A 25931-nucleotide genomic window follows, 5' to 3' on the forward strand; every position below is an offset into this window, starting at 1 on the left:
TCTTAATTGAAGGATAATTGCTTTGCAGTATGGTGTTGGTTTCTACCAAACATCAGTATGAACCAGCCATAGGTATACTCATGTCCCCTCCCACTTGAACATCTCTCCCACCTCCTGCCCCATTCCACCCCTCTAGGTTGTTACCACGTTGGGTTTGAGTTCCCTGAGTCATACAGCAAATTCCCATTGGCTCTCTTATAATATTGAGTTTTAAACATGCTTTTCCACTCTCCTCCTTCACCCTCATCAAGAGGCTCTTTAGTTCCTCTTCACTTTCTGCCTTTAGAGTGGCACATATCTGAGGTTGTTGATATTTCTCCTGCCAATCTTGATTCCAGCTTGTAACTCATCCAGCCTGCCATTTCTCATGATGTGCTCAGCATACAAGTTAAATAAACAGGATGACAATAAACAGCCTTGTCATACTCCTTTTTCAATCCTGAACCAGTCAGTTGTTCTATACAGAGCTGTAACTATTGCTTCTTGAACTGCACACAGATTTCTCAGGAAACAGGTAAGATGGTCTGCTATTCCCCTTTCAATGGAAACAGTAGCTGACTTTATTTTTGGGGGACTCCAAAATCACTGCAGATGGTGACTGCAGCCATGAAATTAAAAGACGCTTACTCCTTGGAAGGAAAGTTATGACCAACCTAGACAGCATATTAAAAATCAGAGACATTATTTTGCCAACAAAGGTCCGTCTTGTCAAGGTTATGGTTTTTCTAGTAGTCATGTATGGATGTGAGAGTTGGACTATAAAGAAAGCTGAGCGCAGAAGAATTGATGCTTTTGAACTGTGGTGTTGGAGAAGACTCTTGAGAGTCCCTTGGACTGCAAGGAGATCCAACCAGTCCATCCTAAAGGAGATCAGTCCTGAATGTTCATTGGAAGGACTGATGTTGAAGGTGAAATTCCAATACTTTGGCTACCTGATGCGAAGAGCTGACTCATTTGTAAAGACCCTGATGCTGGGAAAGATTGAAGGCAGCAGGAGAAGGGGACGACAGAGGATGAGATGGTTGGATGGCATCACCGCTCAATGGACATGAGTTTGGGTGAGCTCCAGGAGTTGGTGATGGATAGGGAGGCTTGGCGTGCTGCGGTCCATGGGGTCACAAAGAGTCAGACACAACTGAGCAACTGAACTGAAGAGTTTTCTACAGTTTTATGATCCACACAGTCCACAGCTTTAGTGTAGTCAATTTCTGGAATTCTCTTGCTTTCTCTGTCATCCAGTGGATGTTTGCTATATGATCTCTAGTTCCTCTGATTTTTCTAAACCCAGCTTGAACATCTGGATGTTCTCAGTTCATGTACTGCTGAAGCCTAGCTTGAAGGGATTTGAACGTAACCTTACTAGCATGGGAGGTGAGGGCAATTGTCTAGTGGTTTGAGCATTCTTCAGTGCTGCTCTTCTTGGAAATTGGGATGAGGATTGACCTTTTCCAGTTTTGTGGCCACTGCTGGGTTTTCCAAATTTGCTGACATAATGTGTACAGCACTTTAATGGCATCATCTTTTAGGATTTAAATAGCTCTGCTGGAATTCTGTCACTTCCACTGGCTTTATTGGCAGCAGTGCTTCCTAAGGCCCACTTGACTTCACACGCCAGGATGTTTGGCTCTGAGTGAGAGACTACACCATTGTGGTTATCTGGGTTATTAAGACCTTTTTTTGTATAGTTCTTCTTTCCATCTCTTCTTGATCTCTTCTGCTTCTCTTAGGTCTTTACCATTTCTGTCCTTTATTTGGCCCATCTGTGGATGGAATGTTCCTTTGATACTTCCAGTTTTCTTGAAGAGATCTCTATTCTTCTCCATTCTGTTGTTATCCTCTGTATCTTTTCAGTGTTCACTGAAGAAGGCCTTCTCTTGTTTCTCCTTGCTATTCTCTGAAGCTGCATGTAGTTGGGTGTACTTTTCCCTTTCTCCCTTGCTTTTCACTTCTGTTCTTTCCTCAGCTATTTGTAAAACCTCCTCAGACAACCACTTCACCTTCTCGTATTTCTTTTTTGGGGGATGATTTTGTTCGCTGCCTCCTGTGCAATATTACGGACCTCTGTCCATAGTTCTTCAGGCGCTCTCTTTACTAGATCTAATCCCTTGAATCTCTTTGTCACTGCCACTGCATATTCATAGGGAATTTGATTTAAGTTGTACCTGACTGGCCTAGTGGTTTTGCCCACTTTCTTTAAGCCTGAATTTTGCTATAAGGAGGTGATGATCTGAGCCACAGTCAGCTCCCAGTCTTGTTTTTGCTGACTGTATAGAGCTTCTCCATCTTTGGCTACAAAGAATGTAATCAGTCTGATTTCGGTATTAACCATTTGGTGATGTCCTTATGTAAAGTTGTCTCTTGTGTTGTTGAAAAAGGGTGTTTGCTATGACCAGTGTGTTCTCTCTTGGCAGAATTCTGTTAGCCTTTGCACTGCTTCATTTTGTACTTCAAGGCCAAACTTGCCTGTTACTCCAGGAATCTCTTGACTTCCTACTTGTGCATTCCAATCCCTTATGATGAATAGGACATTTTTTGTGTGCGTGTTCTAGGAGGTCTTCTAGGTCTTCATAGAAATGATTGATTTCAGCCTCTTAGGCATCGGTAGTTGGGGCATAGACTTGGATTACTGTGATTTTGAATGGTTTGCCTTGGAAATGAACTGAGATCATTCTGTCATTTTTAAGGTTGCATCCAAGTACTGCATTTTGGACTCTCTTGTTGATTATGAGGGCTACTCCATTTCTTCTAAGGGCTTCTTGCCCACAGTAGTAAATACAACGGTTATCCTAATTAAATTCCCCCATTTCCATCCATTTTAGTTGACTGATTCCTAAGATGTTGCTGTTTACTCTTATCATCTGCTTGACCATGTCCAATTTACCTTGATGCATGGACCTAACATTCCAGGTTCCTATCCAGTACTTTTCTTTACAGCATCGGATTTTGCTTTCATCACCAGACACATCCACAGTGAGTATTGTTATGATATGACCCAGCCTTTTCCTTCTTTCTGGAGCTATTAGTAGTTGTCCTCTGTTCTTCCTCAGTAGCGCACTGGAAACCTTCTGACCTGGGGGGCCTCTTCCTTCAGTGTCATAGACTTTTGTCTTTTTACATGGTTTATCCAGTTCTCACAAGTAGCATGCAGGAGTGGTTTGTCATTCCCTTCTCCAGTGGATCACATTTTGTCAAAACTGTCCACTATGACCCATCTACCTTGGATGGCCCTGCATGGCACGGCTCATAGCTTCACTGAGTTATGCAAGCCCCTTTGCCACAACAAGGCAGTGACTCATGATGGGGAGTCTGCGACTATGTGCAGTTGAAGAGGAGAATTCATATCTTGCTGTTGGAAGGAAATCCCAGTAGTAAAATTGCCTAAACAAAGGAATCCTTTCACAAATAACTGATGGCACGGAGAAATTACAGGCTTCAGTCTTTTCAATACCCATATTTACTCTTTGAACTTATTACCTTAGAGTCACATGATGTACATCCCTGAATGATGCCTGTAAGAAGTATCTAAACTGATTCACTTAAATATTTTCTTGTGCTAACAAAAGATTTGTTTTCTTTGAAGTTTGCAAAATATAAAAACAGATGATCCTCTGTGACCTCAAACCTTCCTGTTCTTAACATTGCATATAACATACTGCTTTGATATAGGCAGTTTTTCATTTACAGAAGTAAAATTTGAAATGATTGGTGGTTACCTGTTTCTACATCACATTTCTGTCACCACTGCTAGGAGAGAGCCAGGCCAGTGTTGTTCTTTTTTAATAGATGTTCAAAAGACTTTTTAGTTTCAGAATTCAAGGAAATATTCACTCATTTGGGGGACATTGGTTATTGATTGGGGGATAGCGGTTCATTGTAAATGTAAAATAAAAATAAAAGTATTATAAAACAGTAAATTCAGTATGTTTTAACAAAATACAAGATACTCAAGGGTATATAACTAGGTTTTAAATGTTAGTTTTTCTAGGTGAGAGTATTCATCTCTGACTTATTTCAGTATGATAAATTACTAGAATTGAATTATGGAATCAAAAGGGTGAACATTTCTAATTGTCCTTGGTAAATATTACCAAATTGCTGTTCAGAAAAGATGTACCAATATGCAGTGATTTACAGTGCTTGTTTCTCTACATCCCTCCCAGACCTCAACCTGTGTGTATGTGTTGGTGTGTAATCTCTGTAAATTCAGTACTTTTAAAAAGTCTCTTGCTCTAGAAATATTTAAACACATAGCCATTTTTAAAGTTACACTGTCCTAATGTTTTAAAATTTAAAGGAACTGCTACAGGTTTTAAGAGATCTGGGGCAGGTTGGGAACTGAGAAAAGAGACATCAAAGAAGAAGACTTGTAGAGATGAATTCTTTGTTTCACGCTTGTAAAATTCTCATTTATGCCTCACATCTCTAAATACTGGTTTGGATTTTTTTTTTATCTGAATAAACATTTTAAGTTATAAAAAATATAGATAGAAATAATAGGATGTTTTGTCATGTCCAGTTTTCTAGGTCGCTTATAAGAGCTTTTTATACCTTTTTGTTTCTTGGGCAGCATAAGTTTTATGCATCACAAGTATCAGCGATCACCTAAAACCACTGGAATGATCTTTGCAGGTTTGGAATATATTTATTTGAGGACAGTTGTTCAGTTCAGTCGCTCAGTTGTGTCCGACTCTTTGCAACCCCCTGGATTGCAGCACGCCAGGCTTCCCTGTCCATCACCAACTCACGGAGTTTACCCAAACTCATGTCCATTGAGTTGGTGATGCCATCCAACCATCTCATCCTCCGTCTTCCCCTTCTCCTCCTGCCATCAATCTTTCCCAGCATCAGGGTCTTTTCAAATGAGTCAGCTCTTCGCATCAGGTAGCCAAAGTATTGGAATTTCACCTTCAACATCAGTCCTTCCAATGAACATTCAGGACTGATCTCCTTTAGAATGGACTGGTTGGATCTCCTTGCAGTCCAAGGGACTCTCAAGAGTCTTCTCCAACACCACAGTTCAAAAGCATCAATTCTTCAGGACTCAGCTTTCTTTATAATCCGACTCTCACATCCATACATGACCACTGGAAAAACCATAGCCTTGACTAGACAATTGTACAAGAATATAATGGTGAATAGTATAGTGTTGTTGTTGTTCAGTCGCTCAGACATGTCTTACTCTTTGTGACCCCATGGACTGCAGCACTCCAGGCTTCCCTATCCATCACCACCTCCCAAAACTTGCTCAAACTCATGTCCACTGAGTCAGTATACCATCCAACCATATCATTCTCTGTCGTCCTATTCTTCTGCCTTCAATCTTTCCCAGCATCAGGGTCTTTTCCAATTAGCTGGCTGTTTGCATCAGGTGGCCCAAGTATTGCAGCTTCAGCACCCATCCTTCCAATGCATATTCATGGCTGATTTCCTTTAGGATTGACTGGTTTGATCTCCTTGCAGTCCAAGGGACTCTCAGGAGTCTTCCCCCAACACCACAGTTCACCACAGAAGCATCAGTTCTTTGGTGCTCAGCCATCTATATGGTCCAACTCTCACATCCATACATGACTAATGGAAAAACCATAGCTTTGACTATATGTATCTTTGTCAGCAAAGGGTTGTCTGTGCTTTTTAATACACCGTCTAGGTTTGTCATAGCTTTCCTTCCAAGGAACCAAGCATCTTTTAATTTCATGGCTGCAGTCTCTGTCCACAGTAATATTGGTGCCCGAGAAAAGAAAACCTGTCACTGTTTCCACTTTTCCCCTTCTGTTTGCCATGAAGTGACGGGACAAGATGCCATGATCTTAAGTTTTTGAATGTTGAGTTTCAAGCCAGCTTTTTCACTTTCCACTTTCACCTTCATCAAGAGACTCTTTAGTTCCTCTTCATTTTCTGCCTTTAGAGTGGTATCATCTGCATATCTGAGGTTGTTGATGTTTCTCCTGGCAGTCTTGAATCCAGCTTGTGATTCATCCAGCTCAGCATTTCACATGATGTACTCTGTGTAAGTTAAACAAGCAGGGTGACAGTGTACAGCCTCGTTGAACTCCTTTCCCAATTCTGAATAAATCCATTGTTCCATATCTGGTTCTCACTATTGCTCTTGACCTGCAGACAGGTTTTTCAGAAGACAGATTATTGCCAAAATGATTTTATACTGGGGGCTTGTTTTAAAACAGCCTAGGAACTGGGGAGTGGGTGAGAATACAAATAAAACAAGAGTTTGTCATAAGTTAATAATTGTTGAAACTGAATGATGGAAGATTGGATGTGTTTTATTCAGTCCATGTAATCTTGTTTCTTTATTTTATTGCCATTGATGTCTGTGGCTTGGAAAAAATATACTACTTTATATATTTTATTCTTTGCTATGCTATACTAAGTCACTTCAGTCGTGTCCGACTCTGTGTGACTCCATAGACGGCAGCCCACCAGGCTTCCCCATCCCTGGGATTCTCCAGGCAAGAACACTGGAGTGGGTTGCCATTGCCTTCTCCAATGCATGAAAGTGAAAAGTGAAAGTGAAGTCGCTCAGTCGTGTCCGACTCTTAGCGACCCCATGAACTGTAGCCTACCAGGCTCCTCCATCCATGGGATTTTCCAGGCAAGAGTACTGGAGTGGGGTGCCATTTTATTCTTTATTCATCTGTAAGAACCCCACTCCAGTACCCTTGCCTGGAAAATCCCATGGACAGAAGAACCTGGTAGGCTGCAGTCCATGGGGCCGCTAAGAGTTGGACACGACTGAGCAACTTCCCTTTCACTTTTCACTTTCATGCATTGGAGAAGGAAATGGCAACCCACTCCAGTGTTCTTGCCTGGAGAATCCCAGGGACAGGGGAGCCTGGTGGGCTGCCGTATATGGGGTCGCACAGAGTTGGACATGACTGAAGCGACTTAGCAGCACCAGCAGCAGCAGCAGCATCTATAAGATGGGGATGTTGGATTTACTGTGTAGATCCCTTCTGACTTAGAATTTTAAACTTTTCCAGTGACTGAAATCACAAAATATGACTATGATCATAAAAGCATTTAGGATTTTTAGAAATTAATTTTTCACTGTATTTTCTTCTCTAATGTTCATATATTTGAAATTTGAACATAGTAATCCTTAATTTAGGATATTCAGGTGTGCTTTCTACTAATAAAAATTTAGTTAGTAACCTAGATAATTAGTCCTGAATATTCATTGGACTAAAGGAAATCAGTCCTGAATATTCAGTGGAATGACTGATGCTGAAGCTGAAACTCCAATACTTTGGCCACCTGATGCAAAGAACTGACTCACTGGAAAAGACCCTGATGCTGGGAAAGATTGAAGGTGGGGAAGAGAAAAGGACGACAGAGGATAAGATTGGATGGCATCACTGACTCGATGGACATGAGTTTGAGCAAGCTCCAGGAGTTAGTGATGGACAGCGAGGCCTGGTGTGCTTGAGTCCATGGGGTCACAAAGAGTCAGACACAACTGAACTGAACCTAGATAATAACATTTTTCATTCTATTTCTGAAGCAGTTTCCAAAAACAATGAAAAACACACTTGTTGTTCAGTCGCTCAGTCATGTCCGACTCTTTGCGACCCCATAGAGTGCAGCACTCCAGGCTTCCTTGTCCATCACAAACTCCCAGAGTTTACCCAAACTCATGTCCATGGAGTCGGTGATGCCATCCAACCATCTCATCCCCTGTCTCTCCCTTCTCTTCCTGTCCTCAATCTTTCCCAGCATCAGGGTCTTTTCCTATGAGTTGGCTTTTTGCATCAGGTGCCCAGAGAATTGCAGCTTCAGCATCAGTCCTTCCAGTGAATATTCAGGTTTGATTTCCTTCTGGATTGACTGATTTAAAAACATGCTTGGGAATTTTTTAAATAATGGGCTTTCATATGAGTAAATCTCATTTATATGCCTTTTATTGAGGTACACAATTGTTTTGTGTCTTTAAGATGAGTGAACAGACCATCTGCTGAGTGAAGAAAATTATATGGTTTTGTTATGCTGTTTTCTGTCTGTTAGCTGCCACAGTTCAGTTATTTCAATTAGAATTTTAAGGATGGGGAACCTGATGGGCTGCAGTCCATGGGATTGCCAAAGAGTTGAACATGAGTCAATGACTAAACAACAGTAATTATCTTGTATATAAATGATTATCAATATAAGATTGATTCTTTAAATCACTAACTGAAGGCTTCATTTAGGCTAGGTAGAGCAGTAGTTGGTGACAGAGATCTCAGAAGTTGTTTCCTGAAGTGCTCTTTCTTAAGCCTTTAAGGACACTGTGTATTTCTTTTATCATTCTCTACACTGGAAGTTTTCCTTAATATGTGACAATCTGTGAATATTGTATAACGTGGAAGTGGTTGATGACTCTTTCAGTGTTACCTGGTTGTAAAGACCAAACAAAAACATAAAGAATAGTCTCTGGGCTCTTAAACTTTTGAACTGTTCTGCTAGAGAGAAATTTTTCTAGTGTTTTTTAATGACCTGTTCACTGGTAGGCTTATTTTCAGATACACCAGAGCTATTAAATACAAAGTAAAATTTAATTTTTACTTTTATGCTAAGTGAAGTATTCAATTTTCCAGTTATTTTTGCAAATACAGTAAAAGTAATATGAGTCTTATGGCTTTACCAATTATATAAAATCTTTAGTGAATTTTTCTCCATTGCATATACCTAATAGCATAGTACAGTTCAGAGTTAAATGTAAATTAGAGAAATAGATATAATTTTAGTAAAATGCTATAATTTATAATGTTGCCTTGCTCCAGAATTCTTTTATTATTTCTTCCTGTTTTGTCACAGAGTACTTCATCTTTTGTTGGTGTTACTAAGAATAAATATGTAACTAGTTTTCTTAAAGCATTTTTAAGATTTAAATCTGTACCCAGTTATTCTTTAGAGAAGGGTATGATTTAGACTCACATTCTTAAGTGAACAAACTCAAGTTTATTTGAAACAAAACTTAAAAGGTACAATTTTGAGCTACCTTTTTTCAGATTTTAAATAGAATTCAGGAAGTACATTCAGTGAGCTTGAACATTTGGTTCTTGTGTTTATATTAAGGAGTTCCTGGCCAACAAAAATATCTAGAGTATAATGAAATAACTTTAATTTTATTTGCCTAAGATTATCTTAAAAGATTTCTACTTGCAAATCTAGAAAAAGAAAAAAGAAATGCATATTTTCTGTCTGGGCAAAGCACCGTTTTCCTTAGTGATAGTCCATTTTAGTAATAGTAAAATGTTTTATGACCTAAAGAAAGTAAAACTTGTGAAATAGTAATGTGTTATCTACTATTATGTGAATAATGAGATTTAAGGTTGCCTCTGTTGTATGAAATCTCCAGGATACAAGATGATTCTTTCCAGAATATTCTCTACAGTTCACAAAGGAAATATCAGTTCAAAGTGGGCAGAAAACCATTCCAGTAGAAATGAACTTTGAATAGGCATAATAGTCACTTAGAAAATTTTTTGTACCCGATGTGTTATACTCAAAATAATGGTTCAAATGGTTAGATTGAAATAGAACAGTACAATTTCTTATCCCAATGCATGTAAGCATGTCAGGAGGCAATCTTCTGTCAGCACCAGTATTATACATTTCATGTTCAAAGTGGAATTTGTTCTGTAAGAAGACAGTGCAGTATGTCACTGAAAATTTGAAGTCTACCTGAGACAAAATTAAAAGTTGTGTATGCATCCATTTCCCCATTTTTATGAAAGTGCACAAGTATCTTTGTGTTCTTTCATATCTTTTGTGCTCTTTGTGTATCTTTATACATACAATCAAAGATTATACATTAGATACACAAGTATACATAGATACACAAGTATCTAATGTATAATCGAAGATTATACATTAGAAATGAAAAGCTGTTAGGTCATGTAATCTCATATATTAATATTTTTGTGAACTATGTACTGTGTTTTTAAAGAAACTTAAATATACCGAAAGGAAATGAAAAACGGAGGCAGGGTTCTTAAAAACTTCCTAGTATTAATAAAGCAGATATCCAGCAAAGTAAAAAGCCCAAATATATATTTGTACTAAACCTAGATACACCTACACATTTTTTAAGATTACATTTGGAACCTTGAGTAGTGCCAAAGATATTTACATGTATGACACCATTCATAGAATACTTAATCTTAGAATGTGTTTGATTGAAAGGTAGACATACTGAACTATAGAATGATTAGGTTGTCTTGTTACTAAAGAAGAATTTTGGTGTGTCATTTCTTCTGATATTTAACAAAATACTCAATGATTTCTTCCACAGAATCTACCTGTTACTCGTATTTTAGACAATCTGATGGAGATGAAGTCAAACCCTGTGAGTAGCATATAACGTTGTACTTGTAAATTCTTGAGCGTACCAAACTACCTGTACCAAAGGTGATAAGCTCAGTGTGTTGTGGGCTTCATCTCAGCAGAGTGCGTGAGGGAAAGGAAAGAGTCCACATCCTCAAACAGCAGTTTTTAGCCATTACTGCATCCACTCTGGCCGGCTCTCATGCAAAGTAAATGTAGATCATATCCTATATATATCCTAAGGAGCAAGTTTCTATAAGTAAAAGAGAACTAGTGAGCATCAGTTGGTATAATATGAAAAGTACCAGACCAGTTTAATTTTATGAAATTAAATTAGGATAGGATTGCATAGTAAAAAATTTAAGAGCATGTGTTCAGATGGCACTAAATTCTTTTGGCCTAAAAAGTAAATTGAAATTGTTTGATGAAGAGATAAATGAGTAAATATTGTTAGCATTTACTTAAAAAATGGGTTTTTGAGCTGTTTATAATTCAAGAAAGGAATGTAAAAATCATCACAATCTGTTTCATAAAGCAGCCCACCATGTTACTGTGGCAACTGGAAAGAGAGTGGTTGTTTGGAATAGATCAGAACCCTGGTTTGGGTTGATCTGGGTCACTGTAGACTTGGCATCAAGACTTAGCATACCAGGCTGAGAAGCAGAGTAAGAACAGAATCTGCAGATTAATATGTCATTATTTCATATTTGTTATAACATGATTATAACAACATTAAAGAAAATAACAAAAACAAATTTTAAAATCTGTCCATGTGAAAACAAAGATACAGTGTTACAGAAAAAAAGTCCAGTAAAGGGCAGTTGCAGTTATGAAAGGAAAGAGAAAATTGTCTATAATGATAAGCTAAAAAGGAGTGGATTTTTCTAGAATCAATACAGAGAACATAGTAGACAATGTAATAACAATAGACTTTGTTATTACTGTACCCTAGAGTATATGAATAAATGAAGAGTACAGAATATATGAAGGAATGCTTCTTGAAAAGCCTTAGCGAAGTATGCATTTATGATTAATGCATTTGTGATTGTCTTTAGAGAATACTACTTTATAATAGGCAGTAGGTTTCTGGAAGATGTTATCCCAAACGATTATAAAGATTAAAAATATAAATAAATGCAAAAATTTAGATGCCAAATCCATATTTCTGCCATATGGATGGCTATTATGGGTCTTATTCACATGTGTCTCCAACTTCTATAAATTCATTTATCAGTTCTAGTGACTTTGACTTTATAACTGAAGGCACATTACCACAGGCAGATATTTTTTAATTAATTAGAAAAAGTAAAATTTTTCTACTTTAAAAGCGTTTTTTCACCCATCTGTTAGGTGGGACAGATGCCTGCACTCTCTCTTATCCCCGTCTTGTTCCCATATTGAAAAATGATTTGGAGGCATTGAAGACATTAACAATGTGTACAAAGTTAGACCTGACTAATAATCTTGAATATATTGTATCTCAAAGGCTTTAAAAATGCTGTAACCTAATTCTAGGTGCATTGTTATCACTCAATTTACTAAGTGATCTGTGATTTGTCTTGATTGAATAAAATAAAAGGGGTTAGGCAAGATACTAGATAGGTTTCATCTACCCTTGTACACCTGGGTAGTAGTGGTTTCCTGGAACAAAGTGTTGAAGGATTATGGCATTGCATTTGGTTTTGGGCTTCCCTGGTGGCTCAGATGGTAAAGCATCTGCCTACAATGCGGGAAACCCCGGGTATGATGCCTGGGTTGGGAAGATCCCCTGGAGAAGGAAATGGCAACCCACTCCAGTACTCTTGCCTGGAAAATTCTATGGACAGAGGAGCCTGGTAGGCTACAGTCCATGGGGTCACAAAGAGTCGGACACAACTGAGCGACTTCACTTTTGGTTCAGGGAGAGTTCTGCGATTGTTAGCACTGGCCAGCACTGAGTGCAGGACTAGATAATGATAATGCAGAGTTGGTCACTGATCACCTTTGGGTAGGGTCATCCAGAAAAGAATCAAAAAACATCACAGAATAGAGTAAGTTCCTTTGGGTGTTTGTGCTTTGGAGGGAGAAGGAGATAGAGATTAGGAAGTAATGACATTATATGCAGTAAAGCAGTACTTTCTAAATCTTTAATATCAAGAAGTTTGTCGATTATGTAGTATGGAGGCCAGCAACCCTTATCCACAAGTTCTGAAATCCAAAAAGATTTTGTATAATTCATTTGGCAAAACCTAACCTTAACTCATATTGAGGTTCTTTATAGTTTATCATACTTTATGTTAATATTCATTTGTTTAGCTGCAGAAATATTACCATGTTAGATGATGGGGTGCTGCCCACTGGGAATACTACATTATATAGAGTTGCTATGTATGATATTATCTATCTACAGTTTTTTAAATTCAAAGTTGCAAAATATATCTAACTCCAGAGGTTTCAATTATAAAAGATTTGAACCTGTATTAGGTATTCTGCACAATCAATAAAATCATGGACATATAATAATGTAATAAAATTCTAAAAGCAAAAATACTTAAGTGCATTAGCTTATAATAGGCTTATAGGTATATTTATTTTTCTCAATTATTAAGTATAGTTCCCTGTGCTATACAATAGTTTCTTATTGGTTAATTTATATATAGTAGTGTGTATATGTTAATCCTAAACTACTAATTTATCTGCGCCCCCTCCCCCCACCCCGGTTATAACCATAGTTTGTTTTCTACATAAAAACAGGTATACACTTGAGAAGCAGCATGCATAGTGGTTAAGTGCCGGGGCATTGAAACTAGACTGCCCAGGTTCAGATCTGGAGTTTCCACACTTGTCATAAGACTTAGGAAAGTTAGATAACCTCTCTGTATCCCAGTTTTCCCATCTGAAAAACATGGATAACAACAAGTACCTCAGAGATGACACGGGATTATGTAATTTCATCTGAGACACTTAGAATGATGTTTAATGCACAGTAAGTGTTGATGATGGCTGTTTATTCTACCAGCTTAATATTCATTAGTAGATTCATCAAGTAATCTTAAAATACTCTAAGCAAAACTTGAACTTTCTAAAGAGAAATTCCATAGTTGTGGTAAAGTTCTTTATTTTCTTAAATAGGAAACTGATGACTATAGGTATTTTGATCCCAAAATGCTACGGGGCAATGACAGGTAAGCAGCTCTTGCATAATTTGTTGTATGTTTCCTCATTCCCACCAGATATGGAAATAACGTTTACTGATTTTTTTGTTATAAATCAGTAATTGCTTATTATTAAAAATTCAAACTGTATAGAAAACTGGTAAGTAAATAACATGTAGAATCTCTTTACCCAGAGGTAATCACTAATAATTATACTTAACACTTTGATGCTTTTCCTTCCAAGTATATATACAGAAAAAAAGTACATTAGATGCTTGTTGTTTTTAATGAAATGATGAGGGTATTACAATCTTATGTGTAGAAAAGGAGAATTTGGATATTTTGGACCAAATGAAAAAGAGGAAGGCTTTATGTTGGATACCAGTTGGTTTTTTATTGAACTCATGCATACAATCTGTGCCCCTGGGGACCATTGCTGTGAATCCTTCTTTTTGGCAGTGAAACATTCTGCAAATAATTTCTGTATTTTTTGACAAACATGGTGTGGTAAGATACTATCTTTATTATTGGTATATTTTTAGAAATTTAATTCTGGTGGTATGATAGTAGTGTATAAAATACAGAAAAAAGGATAAAATTATAGAACAAACCTTCTTGGAGGAATGGTCTTTAGCAGCAAAACTTGGGTGAAGCTTCTTTATTGCCTATACCTCATGTTTGGGATCTTTCAAACTTTGATTTATCCCAAGCTTTCAAATCTTTGTAGATAGTCAGATCGGATAATCTGGTCACTAAAAAATTGATTATTAGATTACTTTGGAAACATAAAGGTTATTCTCTTTTCTGAACTTACCAGAAATAATACCAGAGTTGCAAAAGAAGCTGCTGCTAGCAGCTGCAGCTGGTAAGAAAGAATTTGACAAAAGAATAAATTATAGAAGGAAGAGGATGAGGAGCGACACTAAGGGGCTATGGGGCTTCTTTGGTGGGTGATTAAAATGTTCTAAAATTAGACAGTGGTAATGGTTGTACAACTCTCAATACACTAAAAGACCAACCACTAATTGTACACTTTTAAATGGTGGGTTTACAACACGTTTGATGTCCTCAAGCTTACAATTTTTTCGTTCCTTATATTTCTATCAGTAGATATATTTTGCTTCTTAGAAACTTCTGAGAAATTCTTTCAATTTTCCCTATACCTAGTTTATTCATGATAATAAGAAGGAATATTAGGAGTGTTGATAAGACAGAGAAGCATGGAGTTTCATTTTTAATAGGCTCAGCTTTCTCCTGAGCTGTCTCATCACAAGTAGATCTCGGTTTTTAACAACTGGTAGTGCAGTGCTCTTTGAAGTCTCGCCTCTCCTCATGTCTGCTCTTAAAGGAACTTCAGGCACTCTAGAAGGAAGTTAAACACTGTGAGGCATTAGGCAGCTCCTGGCCCCTTTTATGGAATTTTCACCCAGGTCACAGAAATGGGGAAAATATGGAACTGTGGAATCAGTCACCGAATCATTGAGCCGTTATAATAGCTCTTTCCCCTTGGTTGAGATTTTCAAAAATGGCTTGTGAGGAAAACCTAAGTTATCTTTGTTCGTATAGCCTATTTTAGCACTCAAAACAAATATATATTTGACTCACAAAAGCTTTGCAAATTGTCTTTATTAAAAAGAGCTCTTAGACACCAAGTATTTTTGAAGTAAATATGTAATTAATATATAAAGAGGTTACAGAAAAATACAGATCCCTTCTTTCATCCCCCTTTTCCTTCCTAAATTGTTATCCTTGCCATACATGTGTTTGCATAGTTTTTCCACAAATGTAGATACCCACAAACTATAATCTGTCCAGTATGGTAAAACTTGCACATAATTTACCACTAAAGTGGGCTTCCTTGGTAGCTCAAAGAGTCTGCCTGCAGTGCAGGAGACCCCAGTTCAATTCCTGGGTCTGAAAGATCTTCTGGAGAAGGGATAGGCTACCCACTCCAGCATAGTCCTTGGGGTCGCAAAGAGTCGGACATAACTGAGCGACTTTCACTCATCACTAAAGCATATATTTTATCAATTTACCTTACACCCAGATCTCCACTCGTTGTGGGAACTAATGCTCCATCTTTCCTATTCCCTCTCAGTCTTGTGGAATTTTAAAGTCAACAGGTTGCCTCATTCCCTTTTAGACACTGAGACATGTACCTCATTTAGCTTGTTCTCTGAATCCCACTTAAGAATTATAAATACACAGATAATAGGGCATGTGTGTGTATATATATATATTTTCCATGCCCTTTTATCCTTAAGAAAAGCTTTGGGTGAAATTTTCAGTATGGGTTTTTTATTGTTTGTTCTTACAGCTCAGTTCCAAGAAACAAAAATCCATTCCAAGAGGTAAGTTCATATAAAAATTCTCTGTCCCTAAAATGGAAGGATGAAAAGGTGACCCAGCAGTCTTGAAGGATATCTTTGTCCTATGGCTTTATGATGATTACTGTTTGGCAGTCTTGATCAATCTGATCCTGTGTACTGAAGATTCATTATAAATAACAATAAAGTCAAAGATGACTTTTAGAAAAAGCCCTATGGATTTATTTGGTATTGTTTAATTGAAAGATGAGGTTTATTTTCCTCATAATTGTTTCTGAAAAATCTCCACTTTAATACCCAATAGACATTAGAAATTTATAGACTTTAAAAAATAAATTTCTCTATCATTGAAGGAGCATCAGGCACTTAGGAAGGTTAAAAAAAAAAATACTAACTAGCAAAATTTGTTCGGAGAAGGCAATGGCAACCCAGTCCAGTGTTCTTGCCTGGAGAATCCCAGGGACGGGTGGGCTGCCGTCTATGGGGTCGCACAGAGTCGGACACGACTGAAGCGACTTAGCAGCAGCAGCAAAAGTTGTGGAATAGGCTCCACACTAAAAGCCATGTTGCTTGAGAGCTAAAATACTGTTCCGTTTCTTTTAACTTACCTATTTTCTTCTACTTGCATTTTTAGGCAATTGTTTTTGTGGTGGGAGGAGGCAACTACATTGAATATCAAAATCTGGTTGACTACATAAAGGTACATTTGATGTTCATATTCTTTTATTATTTGAGGTTTCACAGTTGTTCCATGTCTTTAACATATTAGCAGTCTCTGATGGCTTTCCTGAGTCTTAAATAATCCCTTTTCTAGAGGTAGTTTAAAAATCTGGCAGATAAGAAAACAATGAATATATGAGCATTTTTCCATGTCACATTCATTTTTGGCCTAAAATTTTACTTGATCTGGAAAATAACATATCTTCTTGATGTAATGTACTATGCAGCTATCTTAATTTGACTTTAAATGTTTAAAGTCTCCCTGGGTGAAATGATGTACTGAACTCCATTTACCTAAATTAAGCACTTTTCTCTCATCTTATTGACCTAAGTCAGCAACATACTTCAAACAAACTTGGAATGTCTGCTTTTTCAGCAAATAGGCACTTCAGAGGTAGCACTTTAGAAGTGGTGTGCTATTCAGAGCTAACAGCAGCAGTGACAGACAACTAAGCAAAAGAATATGAAGGGAAAGGTGTAACTTGGAGAGCAAAAACGCCATTTAAAATGCAGAGGCGACAGAACTAGTGATTGTTAGTGACATTTTATAACCTTCATTTATTCACTTAATGATTATTCCTTGTGGTCCCATATTATGTAAAACATCAATAAATACTGAAATTTTCGTACAGCAGGAGAAAAAAATACATAGGTGGATGTCACAGAGCTTCAGAATCATCAGGCACCTCCAGGGGTCCTACCTCAGTCACACAGAACATGCTTCAGAATGTGGACCACCACTCAGATCTGTGTACAATACCTTGGTTTCAGGGAAGCATCCGTCTTACACAGAGATGTCTTTTATACCCTTCTCTGTTCATATAGCCAGAATCGGGCTCCATGACCAGGCTCAAAGGCAAAAAGCAAGGGAACGTAACAGAAACCAGGTGTAAAACCCATGAATCTGTAAAAGTTCTGTGAACAGTGCTGACAAGCTAGTGGTGCCGGTTGTCCCCTGGTCTGTCTGTCTGTGACCCTGGGGCAGACTATATTAATCTGTTTCATGTAGATTTGGCCATGGGTCAGCAACATGATTGGTTCCAGGTATGTACCTAAGGGTAAACACAGGGTTGCAACAGACCAGCTGAAATTAATCCTGTACTTAAATCCCATCCTTGGGTAACTTTTCTTAATTACACTTATCAGCATTCCTTCTGCATTTTTTTTTTTTACACATTACAGACCAGAAAAACAGGGATAAAAACAAAAAAATAATAATCATTTGTGTAGTGTAGTGACTGAAATGCAGGTGTAACTTTAAAGAAACTTTGCAGTTTACCAAATAGTCCAGTGTAAACTTGTTTTTAATCATGCGTAAACCTCGTAACTTACCCCTCACTACCACAGAAATTTTAATTTTTGTGAAATGTATTAATAAATTGAATAAATGTAACAATTGTTAACTAAGTTTAGTTCTTTTCCCCAATCAGTCACCTCCACCAGAACTTCAGGGTTATCAGTGGTAGATATGTAAGCCCACCAAGTTATCCTTTACTTGGTTTCAGTTTACAAAATGTTTTGTTTTAACTTGTTAATGCCTTTCACTCACCAAAACATGGTGTACAGATAGTAGGGCACATGACACTTGACCCATCAGCCATGTAACAGGTGTTTTATGTCTCTATATCAGGTATATTCTTAACAGATGATCACTTGGGTTCATATTTACACAGTGGTCTTTGGCTCTTGTGTTGAACAGATTCTTCTGTACACATCTGAGCAGCAACAATATCCTAATTTTGCCTCCCAGAAGGGGTCCTCCAGAATATATAAAACCTGTAAAATGAGAATATGTAAAACAAAAGGAAGTATTAGAATTATTCTGGGTAACATCATCGAGATATAGCACATAAGTCTAGATTAAATCTTTCATAAACCTACCAGAATCCATTTTGGGCCTTCAGCTTCAAATAAAGGAGGCTGTTTCTGCAGGTGTTGTGGGCATCTGTAAATATAGCTAAGAGTATCATTCTCTTGCTCCCAACCTTTTGCAGGGTACCATGATAATGTTAGCTTTTTTTATTATTAATACTTACCTATTGGCTCCATTTCTGAGGATCAAAACTTCTCCATCTTCCCATGTGTCCGTAATTCTTACCCAGAATTTGGCCCCTGGTTTAGGAGACCATCAGCTTCAGCACGACTCCGATCCACAGTGGCAGCGGTATGACTGCTGCACTTCCCGCTCTTCATTCCCAGTCACAGGGAGTAGGTGGCTGAGTGAGAGTTTATAAGACTCTGTTATCCACTGGTTAGTACAGATGCAGAAACCATTAATCCCAGTTTACACGCAGGTGAAAAGAAGAAACTGTCCAAACAGATTCAGAGGAATTGTCTTGTCTTCATTTCATTTTTGGGTTGTTCACTGCAATTATATAGAAATCTGATTAGTTTTTGTATATTGATCTTATGTCCTGCAACCCTATTAAACTCATTTATTATTTCTGATAGTTTTTTAATGGATTTTTAAGATTTTCTATAAACAATATCATGTTATCTGTGAATAAGCATCTTCCTTATCCTTTCGGGATGTGTTTTCTTTTTTCTTGCCTACCCACCCTGGCTAGAGCCTCCAATAACAACAGAAGAGTCCAGAGCAGACTTTTTTATCTTCTTCCTGATTTTAGGGGGCAAAGCATCCTGCCTTTCACTGTTAAATTTAAGGTTTCCAATGGGTTTTTAATAGAGCCATTAATGTTTAGTAGCTACTAAGCCATATAGTCTAATTATCATGAGAATTTTTGTTTTTTAATCCCATTTGGTCTTACTGTTTCCTTTGTTCTGCATAATGTTCATTTTTCTATCATTTCAGCCCCATTTAGGGGAAACTGAGCACTCTAGTAGGTCTGTGACCGCCTGCCTGCCTCATGCCTATGTAATACAGCCTCGTAGTATGAAACAAAACTTATGCCTATGGCTCTGAAAGACTTGTAATTGAGAATTACCTCATATGGCACTTGATTTATACCCATTCACAAAATGAGCAAGTACCATTTTTGTTGGGAAGGCAAAGAAAATACTATAAGAATTCTAGCTGATTTATTTGGTAATAATGTTAGTCTGACTTATAATGTAACTGCTATTTGGTATAACATTGATGTATTCGATAAAATTAATTGGATTGATTTTAACAATATGTTTGATAATATTGATATCAGTGACCAGTTGTTCTTTTGTTGGAAGGTGATTGGCTAGGGAATAAGCTAGATTTAGTTAATAATTAATTGTTGCATTGAATCAAGGTATTGGTACATTCAAAAAGTTCAGTTTTTAATGGAAAGAAGAAATATCAAATTTGTACATAGTTTTAATAAGTTTTACACTGAAATATTACTAAACTGCAGTGTTAATTATAACTATACCTCACTAGATGACACAGAAGATTAGAGTTTTGTGTTTATCTTTGTTTTTATATTCTGTAAATGCTATAAAGGATGAAAAATGGTGACAAATAATTACAATTAAGAAAGCTTGATCAAGGATGGAGAGAGAATATACTTACATAAGCACAAGATTAATCTCAGCTAGTTAATGATACCCTGGTGCTGATGTTTGGCCAACCCTGAATGAAATGTTTTAACTATTGTTTAAAATAGGCATGTGCTAGGGTCCAAGATAGACCAGGGGGCAACTTCTACTAGTTTGTGAGTGTTCTTTAATGGAAAACATAGATTGATGATTTCACTTGGTTGCTATCATGTTTTCTTGTTTCTGCTGTTAAACCTGGTCATACAGCCTGACTGTAGCTGTGTGACCAGAGAGGAATATAAGATCCCTCCTTGGGCAGGACTGGCGCTCCCCTGAGACCAGGGTATCCTGGTGGTTCACAATTGAAAATGAAATGTGTCTAATGTTTCCTTATGTACTCCTGCCCTCATGTGAGCATAGCCTCAAGAATCCCAGTTATATGGCCCTATTTAATGGCTACACATACCATCTCATTTTGAAGAAAAGGTGAGATGTGACTTTTGCTTTGCTTGTTCTCTCAGCGATGTTTACTCAGTTCAGTATATCCCAAAGAAATGTCCTTCTCTTGTGCAAAGCCGTAATTCTTTTGGTTCCTTGATTAACCACATTTGGTTTGTACATTACAAAATAAAACTTACAAATTTGCCTTCAAGTTCACAATACATATAAGAATTTCAGCATTAAGAACTTACCAAAATTCTCTAGTCAAAGAGTTTTGACTGCATGTTACTGGGTGCCAACATTCTGTCAAGATTAAGGATGAAATTCATAGTTACAGAATGGAATAGGGTATCAGATCAGAACAGCTCAGCTCAGTTCAGTCGTGTACAACTCTTTGCGACCCCATGAATCGCAGCACGCCAGGCCTCCCTGTCCATCACCAACTCCCAGAGTTCACTCAGACTCACGTCCATCGAGTCAGTGATGCCATCCAGCCATCTCATCCTCTGTCATCCCCTTCTCCTCCTGCCCCCAACCCCTCCCAGCATCAGAGTCTTTTCCAATGAGTCAACTCTTCACATGAGGTGGCCAAAGTACTGGAGTTTCAGCTTTAGCATCATTCCTTCCAAAGAAATCCCGGGGCTGATCTCCTTCAGAATGGACTGGTTGGATCTCCTTGCAGTCCAAGGGACTCTCAAGAGTCTTCTCCAACACCACAGTTCAAAAGCATCAAATCTTTGGCACTCAGCCTTCTTCACAGTCCAACTCTCACATCCATACATGACCACAGGAAAAACCATAGCCTTGACAGATGGACCTTTGTTGGCAAAGTAATGTCTCTGCTTTTGAATATGCTGTCTAGGTTGGACATAACTTTCCTTCCAAGGAGTAAGCGTCTTTTAATTTCATGGCTGCAGTCACCATCTGTAGTGATTTTGGAGCCCAGAAAGATAAAGTCTGACACTGTTTCCTCATCTGTTTCCCATGAAGTGATGGGACCAGATGCCGTGATCTTCGTTTTCTGAATGTTGAGCTTTAAGCCAACTTTCTCACTCTCCACTTTCACTTTCATCAAGAGGCTTTTGAGTTCCTCTTCACTTTCTGCCATAAGGGTGGTGTCATCTGCATATCTGAGATTATTGATATTTCTCCCGGCAGTCTTGATTCCAGCCTGTGTTTCTTCCAGTCCAGCATTTCTCATGATGTACTCTGCATATAAGTTAAATAAACAGGATGACAATATACAGCCTTAACGAACTCCTTTTCCTATTTGGAACCAGTCTGTTGTTCCATGTCCAGTTCTAACCGTTGCTTCCTGACCTGCATACAAATTTCTCAAGAGGCAGATAGGGTGGTCTGGTATTCATATCTCTTTAAGAATTTTCCACAGTTCATTGTGATCCACACAGTCAAAGGCTTTGGCATAGTCAATAAAGCAGAAACAGATGCTTTTCTGGAACTCTCTTGCTTTTTCCATGATCCAGCGGATGTTGGCAATTTGATCTCTGGTTCCTCTGCCTTTTCTAAAACCAGCTTGAACATCAGGAAGTTCACAGTTCACATATTGCTGAAGCCTGGCTTGGAGAATTTTGAGCATTACTTTACTAGCGTGTGAGATGAGTGTAATTGTGCGATAGTTTGAGCATTCTTTGGCATTGCCTTTCTTTGGGATTGGAATGAAAACTGCCCTTTTCCAGTCCTGTGGCCACTGCTGAGTTTTCCAAATTTGCTGGCATATTGAGTGTAGCACTTTCACAGCATCATCTTTAGGATTTGGAATAGCTCAACTGGAATTCCATCACCTCCACTAGCTTTGTTTGTAGTGATGCTTTCTAAGGCCCTCTTGACTTCACATTCCAGGATGTCTGGCTCTAGGTCAGTGATGACACCATCGTGATTATCTGGGTCGTGAAGATCTTTTTTGTACAGTTCTTCTATGTATTCTTGCCATCTCTTAATATCTTCTGCTTCTGTTAGGTCCATACCATTTCTGTCCTTTATCGAGCCCATCTTTGCATGAAATGTTCCTTTGGTATCTCTGATTTTCTTGAAGAGATCCCTAGTCTTTCCCATTCTGTTGTTTTCCTCTATTTCTTTGCATTGATCGCTGAGGAAGGCTTTCTTATCTCTTCTTGCTATTCTTTAGAACTCTGCATTCAGATGTTTATATCTTTCCTTTTCTCCTTTGCTTTTTGCTTCTCTTCTTTTCACAGCTGTTTGTAAGGCCTCCCCAGACAGCCATTTTGCTTTTTTGTGTTTCTTTTCCATGGGGATGGTCTTGATCCCTGTCTCCTGTACAATGTCACGAACCTCAGTCCATAGTTCATCAGGCACTCTATCTATCAGATCTAGGCCCTTAAATCTATTTCTCACTTCCACTGTAAATCATAAGGGATTTGATTTAGGTCATACCTCAATGGTCTAGTGGTTTTCCCTACTTTCTTCAATTTAAGTCTGAAGTTGGCAATAAGGAGTTCATGGTCTGAGCCACAGTCAGCTCCTGGTCTTGTTTTTGCTGACTGTATAGAGCTTCTCCATCTTTGGCTGCAAAGAATATAATCAGTCTGATTTCGGTGTTGACCATCTGGTGATGTCCATGTGTAGAGTCTTCTCTTGTGTTGTTGGAAGAGGGTGTTTGTTATGACCAGTGCATTTTCTTGGCAAAACTCTATTAGTCTTTGCCCTGCTTCATTCTGTATTCCAAGGCCAAATTTGCCTGTTACTCCAGGTGTTTCTTGACTTCCTACTTTTGCATTCCAGTCCCCTATAATGAAAAGGACGTCTTTTTTGGGTGTTAATTCTAAAAGGTCTTGTAGGTCTTCATAGAACCGTTCAACTTCAGCTTCTTCAGCATTACTGGTTGGGGCATAGACTTGGATTACTATGATATTGAATGGTTTGCCTTGGAAACGGACAGAGATCATTCTGTCGTTTTTGAGACTGCATCCAAATACTGCATTTCGGACTCTCTTGTTGACCATGATGGCCACTCCATTTCTTCTGAGGAATAGGGTATATTAACATATAAATACTGTATGATCACAGATGAGTCTTAAATGACAATCCATGCTGCTCACACCATATTCTACTTTCAATGTAACAAAACTGTAAATGTTTTCTTCAAGTAGTTACAGTCCTACATAGAATGTTGGCTGAAGATTTTATAATTATTGCTCCCATGAAATGGGTCACTCATCATGTTCCTTCTCTTTTCAGTGTAAATGGCACTAGAAATGTGCCTAACACATTTTGAATGGAAAAAATGTGCCCATTTCACTACTTGACTCCATGTAATTTTAGGATAGATAGGTGTACACTAAAATCCAGTACTCACCCTAAAGGGAAATAAAACCTTTAAGAATAACAAAAAGTCTTGTTATGTTTAACCCCTCTTCTTGGGAATATTGAAAATGTTACTTATTATTTGTATGTGAGTTCTGTGTTTGATTCTTTTACAGGGGAAACAAGGCAAGCATATTTTATATGGTTGCAGTGAACTTTTTAATGCTACACAGTTCATAAAACAGGTAAAGTATACTTTTTAGTTTGTTTCTTTAACATACCTTAAGTTGCTGTTGATATTTTTCAAAAGAGAGCAAGATAATCCTATTCATCTGAGCCAGCTGAAACAAAAAGCCACAGAACTAGAAGAATGTAAGGTTTTGCCATGGACAACTCTAAAGGAAACTCTTGTGTGTAATGTTATTTCCATTATCCCAAATCTATGAAAAGGTAAATTTAATTCTGAAAACTTTTAATTGGAGTAGTGTCCTTGCTTAGGCAAAATTCAGTCCAGCATTTCCTTGACATACTGTCCATATTTCTGACTTTGCCAGTCATATCACAAATTGGACTGAGAAATTGTTTCTTGGGGGATTGATACAACAGAATGTCATTCACCTTGAAAGTCAATGATGGCAGTTGCTGAGGCGTAGAAAGTCTTTACATTCTTTGACTATTGTTCCCAATATTAACTTCAGCTTTTTAAAGCTTAAACTGCCTCAGAGGCTTAGTAGGCTGACCAATAATATTTACTCACCTTTGCCTTGGCTATCATAAAAATCATAACTGTACCCTCTGCTCGTTTTTAGCACCTTTTCCCAGCACAACTTTCTTACCCACTATCATATGGTTCTTTTATTCTTAACCTTAATGCGGTAGCCCACTGGTATTATGAGAATTTCAGACATACAGGAAAACTGGAGAGAATTTACAGTGAATACATTTACATTCCCCACTAACATTTTATTGCATTTGCTTTATAAGCACCTGTCCATCTTTCCATTCTGTTCATTACTCCAGCTTAATTTCAGAGTAAATTACAGATATCCGTACACTTCCCCCTTAATACATCAGTGCCAATATCATTCACTAGATTTCATTATTTGTTTAGTTGTTGTGTTACTCTCTGGAAGTAAAATTTACAGCAGTGAAATACACATATCTTGAGTGTTCATTCCTGCCTCTGTCAGAGGTATTGTTCACCTGAGTAACCCAAACCATAGCAAGGCACAGAAGTTCACACAGAGTTCCTTTATGGCCTTTGCCAGTCAGTCCTTGCTTTTAGTCAAAACTTGCTCCCAAAACATTGTCTTGATGTCTTCCCACCATAAATTAGTCTTAAATATTCTAGAACATCATAAATGGAACTTTTCTTGGTTAACTAGAAGATTCTGAATTTTGTTAATCTTTTCAATGAACTAGATGGTGTTAATGCTAATTTTCTCTATTAGTTTTCTATTCATCGGTTTCTACTTTTTATTTGATTACTTTGGGTTTACCTTGTTCTTTTACTATCTGATATTGGATAATTATTAAATCATTAACTTTAGTTTTTCATTTCTAAAATAAGCTTTGACAGCCATAAAGTTTAAAGTCTTCCCAAACACTGCTTTAGACACATTCCACAAATGTTGATATATTTGTATTATCATTTGAAATATTTTTAATTTACCTGGTGGTTTATTCTTTAGCCCTTGTAGAGAGATCTATTGTTGTTTGAAGTATTTGTGGTTTTTCTAGATAACTTATTCTTATTGATTTCTAATTTAACTCCCTGGTTGTCATAGAACATTTTACATGTAAGTTAATTGTTTGAAAATTTAAATTCCTTTTATAAACCAACATATAGTCTATCTTGCTAGGCATTCCATATGAAGAACTTGAAGGAAGAGCTGTAAATATTAATTTGGTCAAAGTAGTTGATGGCATTAGTTAGATCTTCTGTATCGATTTTTTTTCTGTCTAGTTCTATCAGGTATTAAAAATCTCCGTCTGTGATTGTGGAATTGTCTCTTCCTTTAGTTCTGTCAATGTTTGCTTTTAAGTTCTGTTATTAGGTACATACAGAGTTTTGATTGTTGTATATTCTGATGAGTGGGCTCTTATCATTATGCCCATATTCTACATATCTAGTAATGCTCTTTGTCTTGAAATCTACTTTATCTGTAATAAAGCTACTCTAGCCTTCTTATACTTACTGTTTGCATCTTATAACTTTTCCATCTGTTTACTTTCAACTTGT

General features: G+C 37.5%; 1 protein-coding gene and 1 long non-coding RNA gene across 5 annotated transcripts in view; one reads left to right on the forward strand and one right to left on the reverse strand.

Moving 5' to 3' along the window:
• Positions 1-25931, forward strand: part of SCFD1 (sec1 family domain containing 1) — a 113176-nt gene that overhangs the window by 84902 nt on the left and 2343 nt on the right. The window contains exons 20-24 of the mRNA XM_005896640.2: positions 10286-10339; positions 13429-13481; positions 15769-15802; positions 16413-16478; positions 23866-23934. Coding sequence (XP_005896702.1) covers positions 10286-10339; positions 13429-13481; positions 15769-15802; positions 16413-16478; positions 23866-23934 — 276 coding nt within the window. The remainder of the gene's footprint in view (positions 1-10285; positions 10340-13428; positions 13482-15768; positions 15803-16412; positions 16479-23865; positions 23935-25931) is intronic.
• The window catches only part of LOC138984423 (uncharacterized), a 151267-nt gene continuing 143433 nt past the window's right edge, over positions 18098-25931 (reverse strand). For 3 of the 4 annotated variants that reach the window (XR_011461696.1, XR_011461694.1, XR_011461695.1), the window contains exons 4-6: positions 18535-18863; positions 18380-18443; positions 18098-18274 (exon numbers count right to left, since the gene is read on the reverse strand). This is a non-coding gene — a long non-coding RNA (uncharacterized lncRNA). The remainder of the gene's footprint in view (positions 18275-18379; positions 18444-18534; positions 18864-25931) is intronic. The other variant, XR_011461697.1, reaches the window with a different exon arrangement.

This window comes from Bos mutus, chromosome 21 (assembly GCF_027580195.1).
Source record: "Bos mutus isolate GX-2022 chromosome 21, NWIPB_WYAK_1.1, whole genome shotgun sequence".
Classification (NCBI taxonomy): Eukaryota; Metazoa; Chordata; class Mammalia; order Artiodactyla; family Bovidae; genus Bos; species Bos mutus.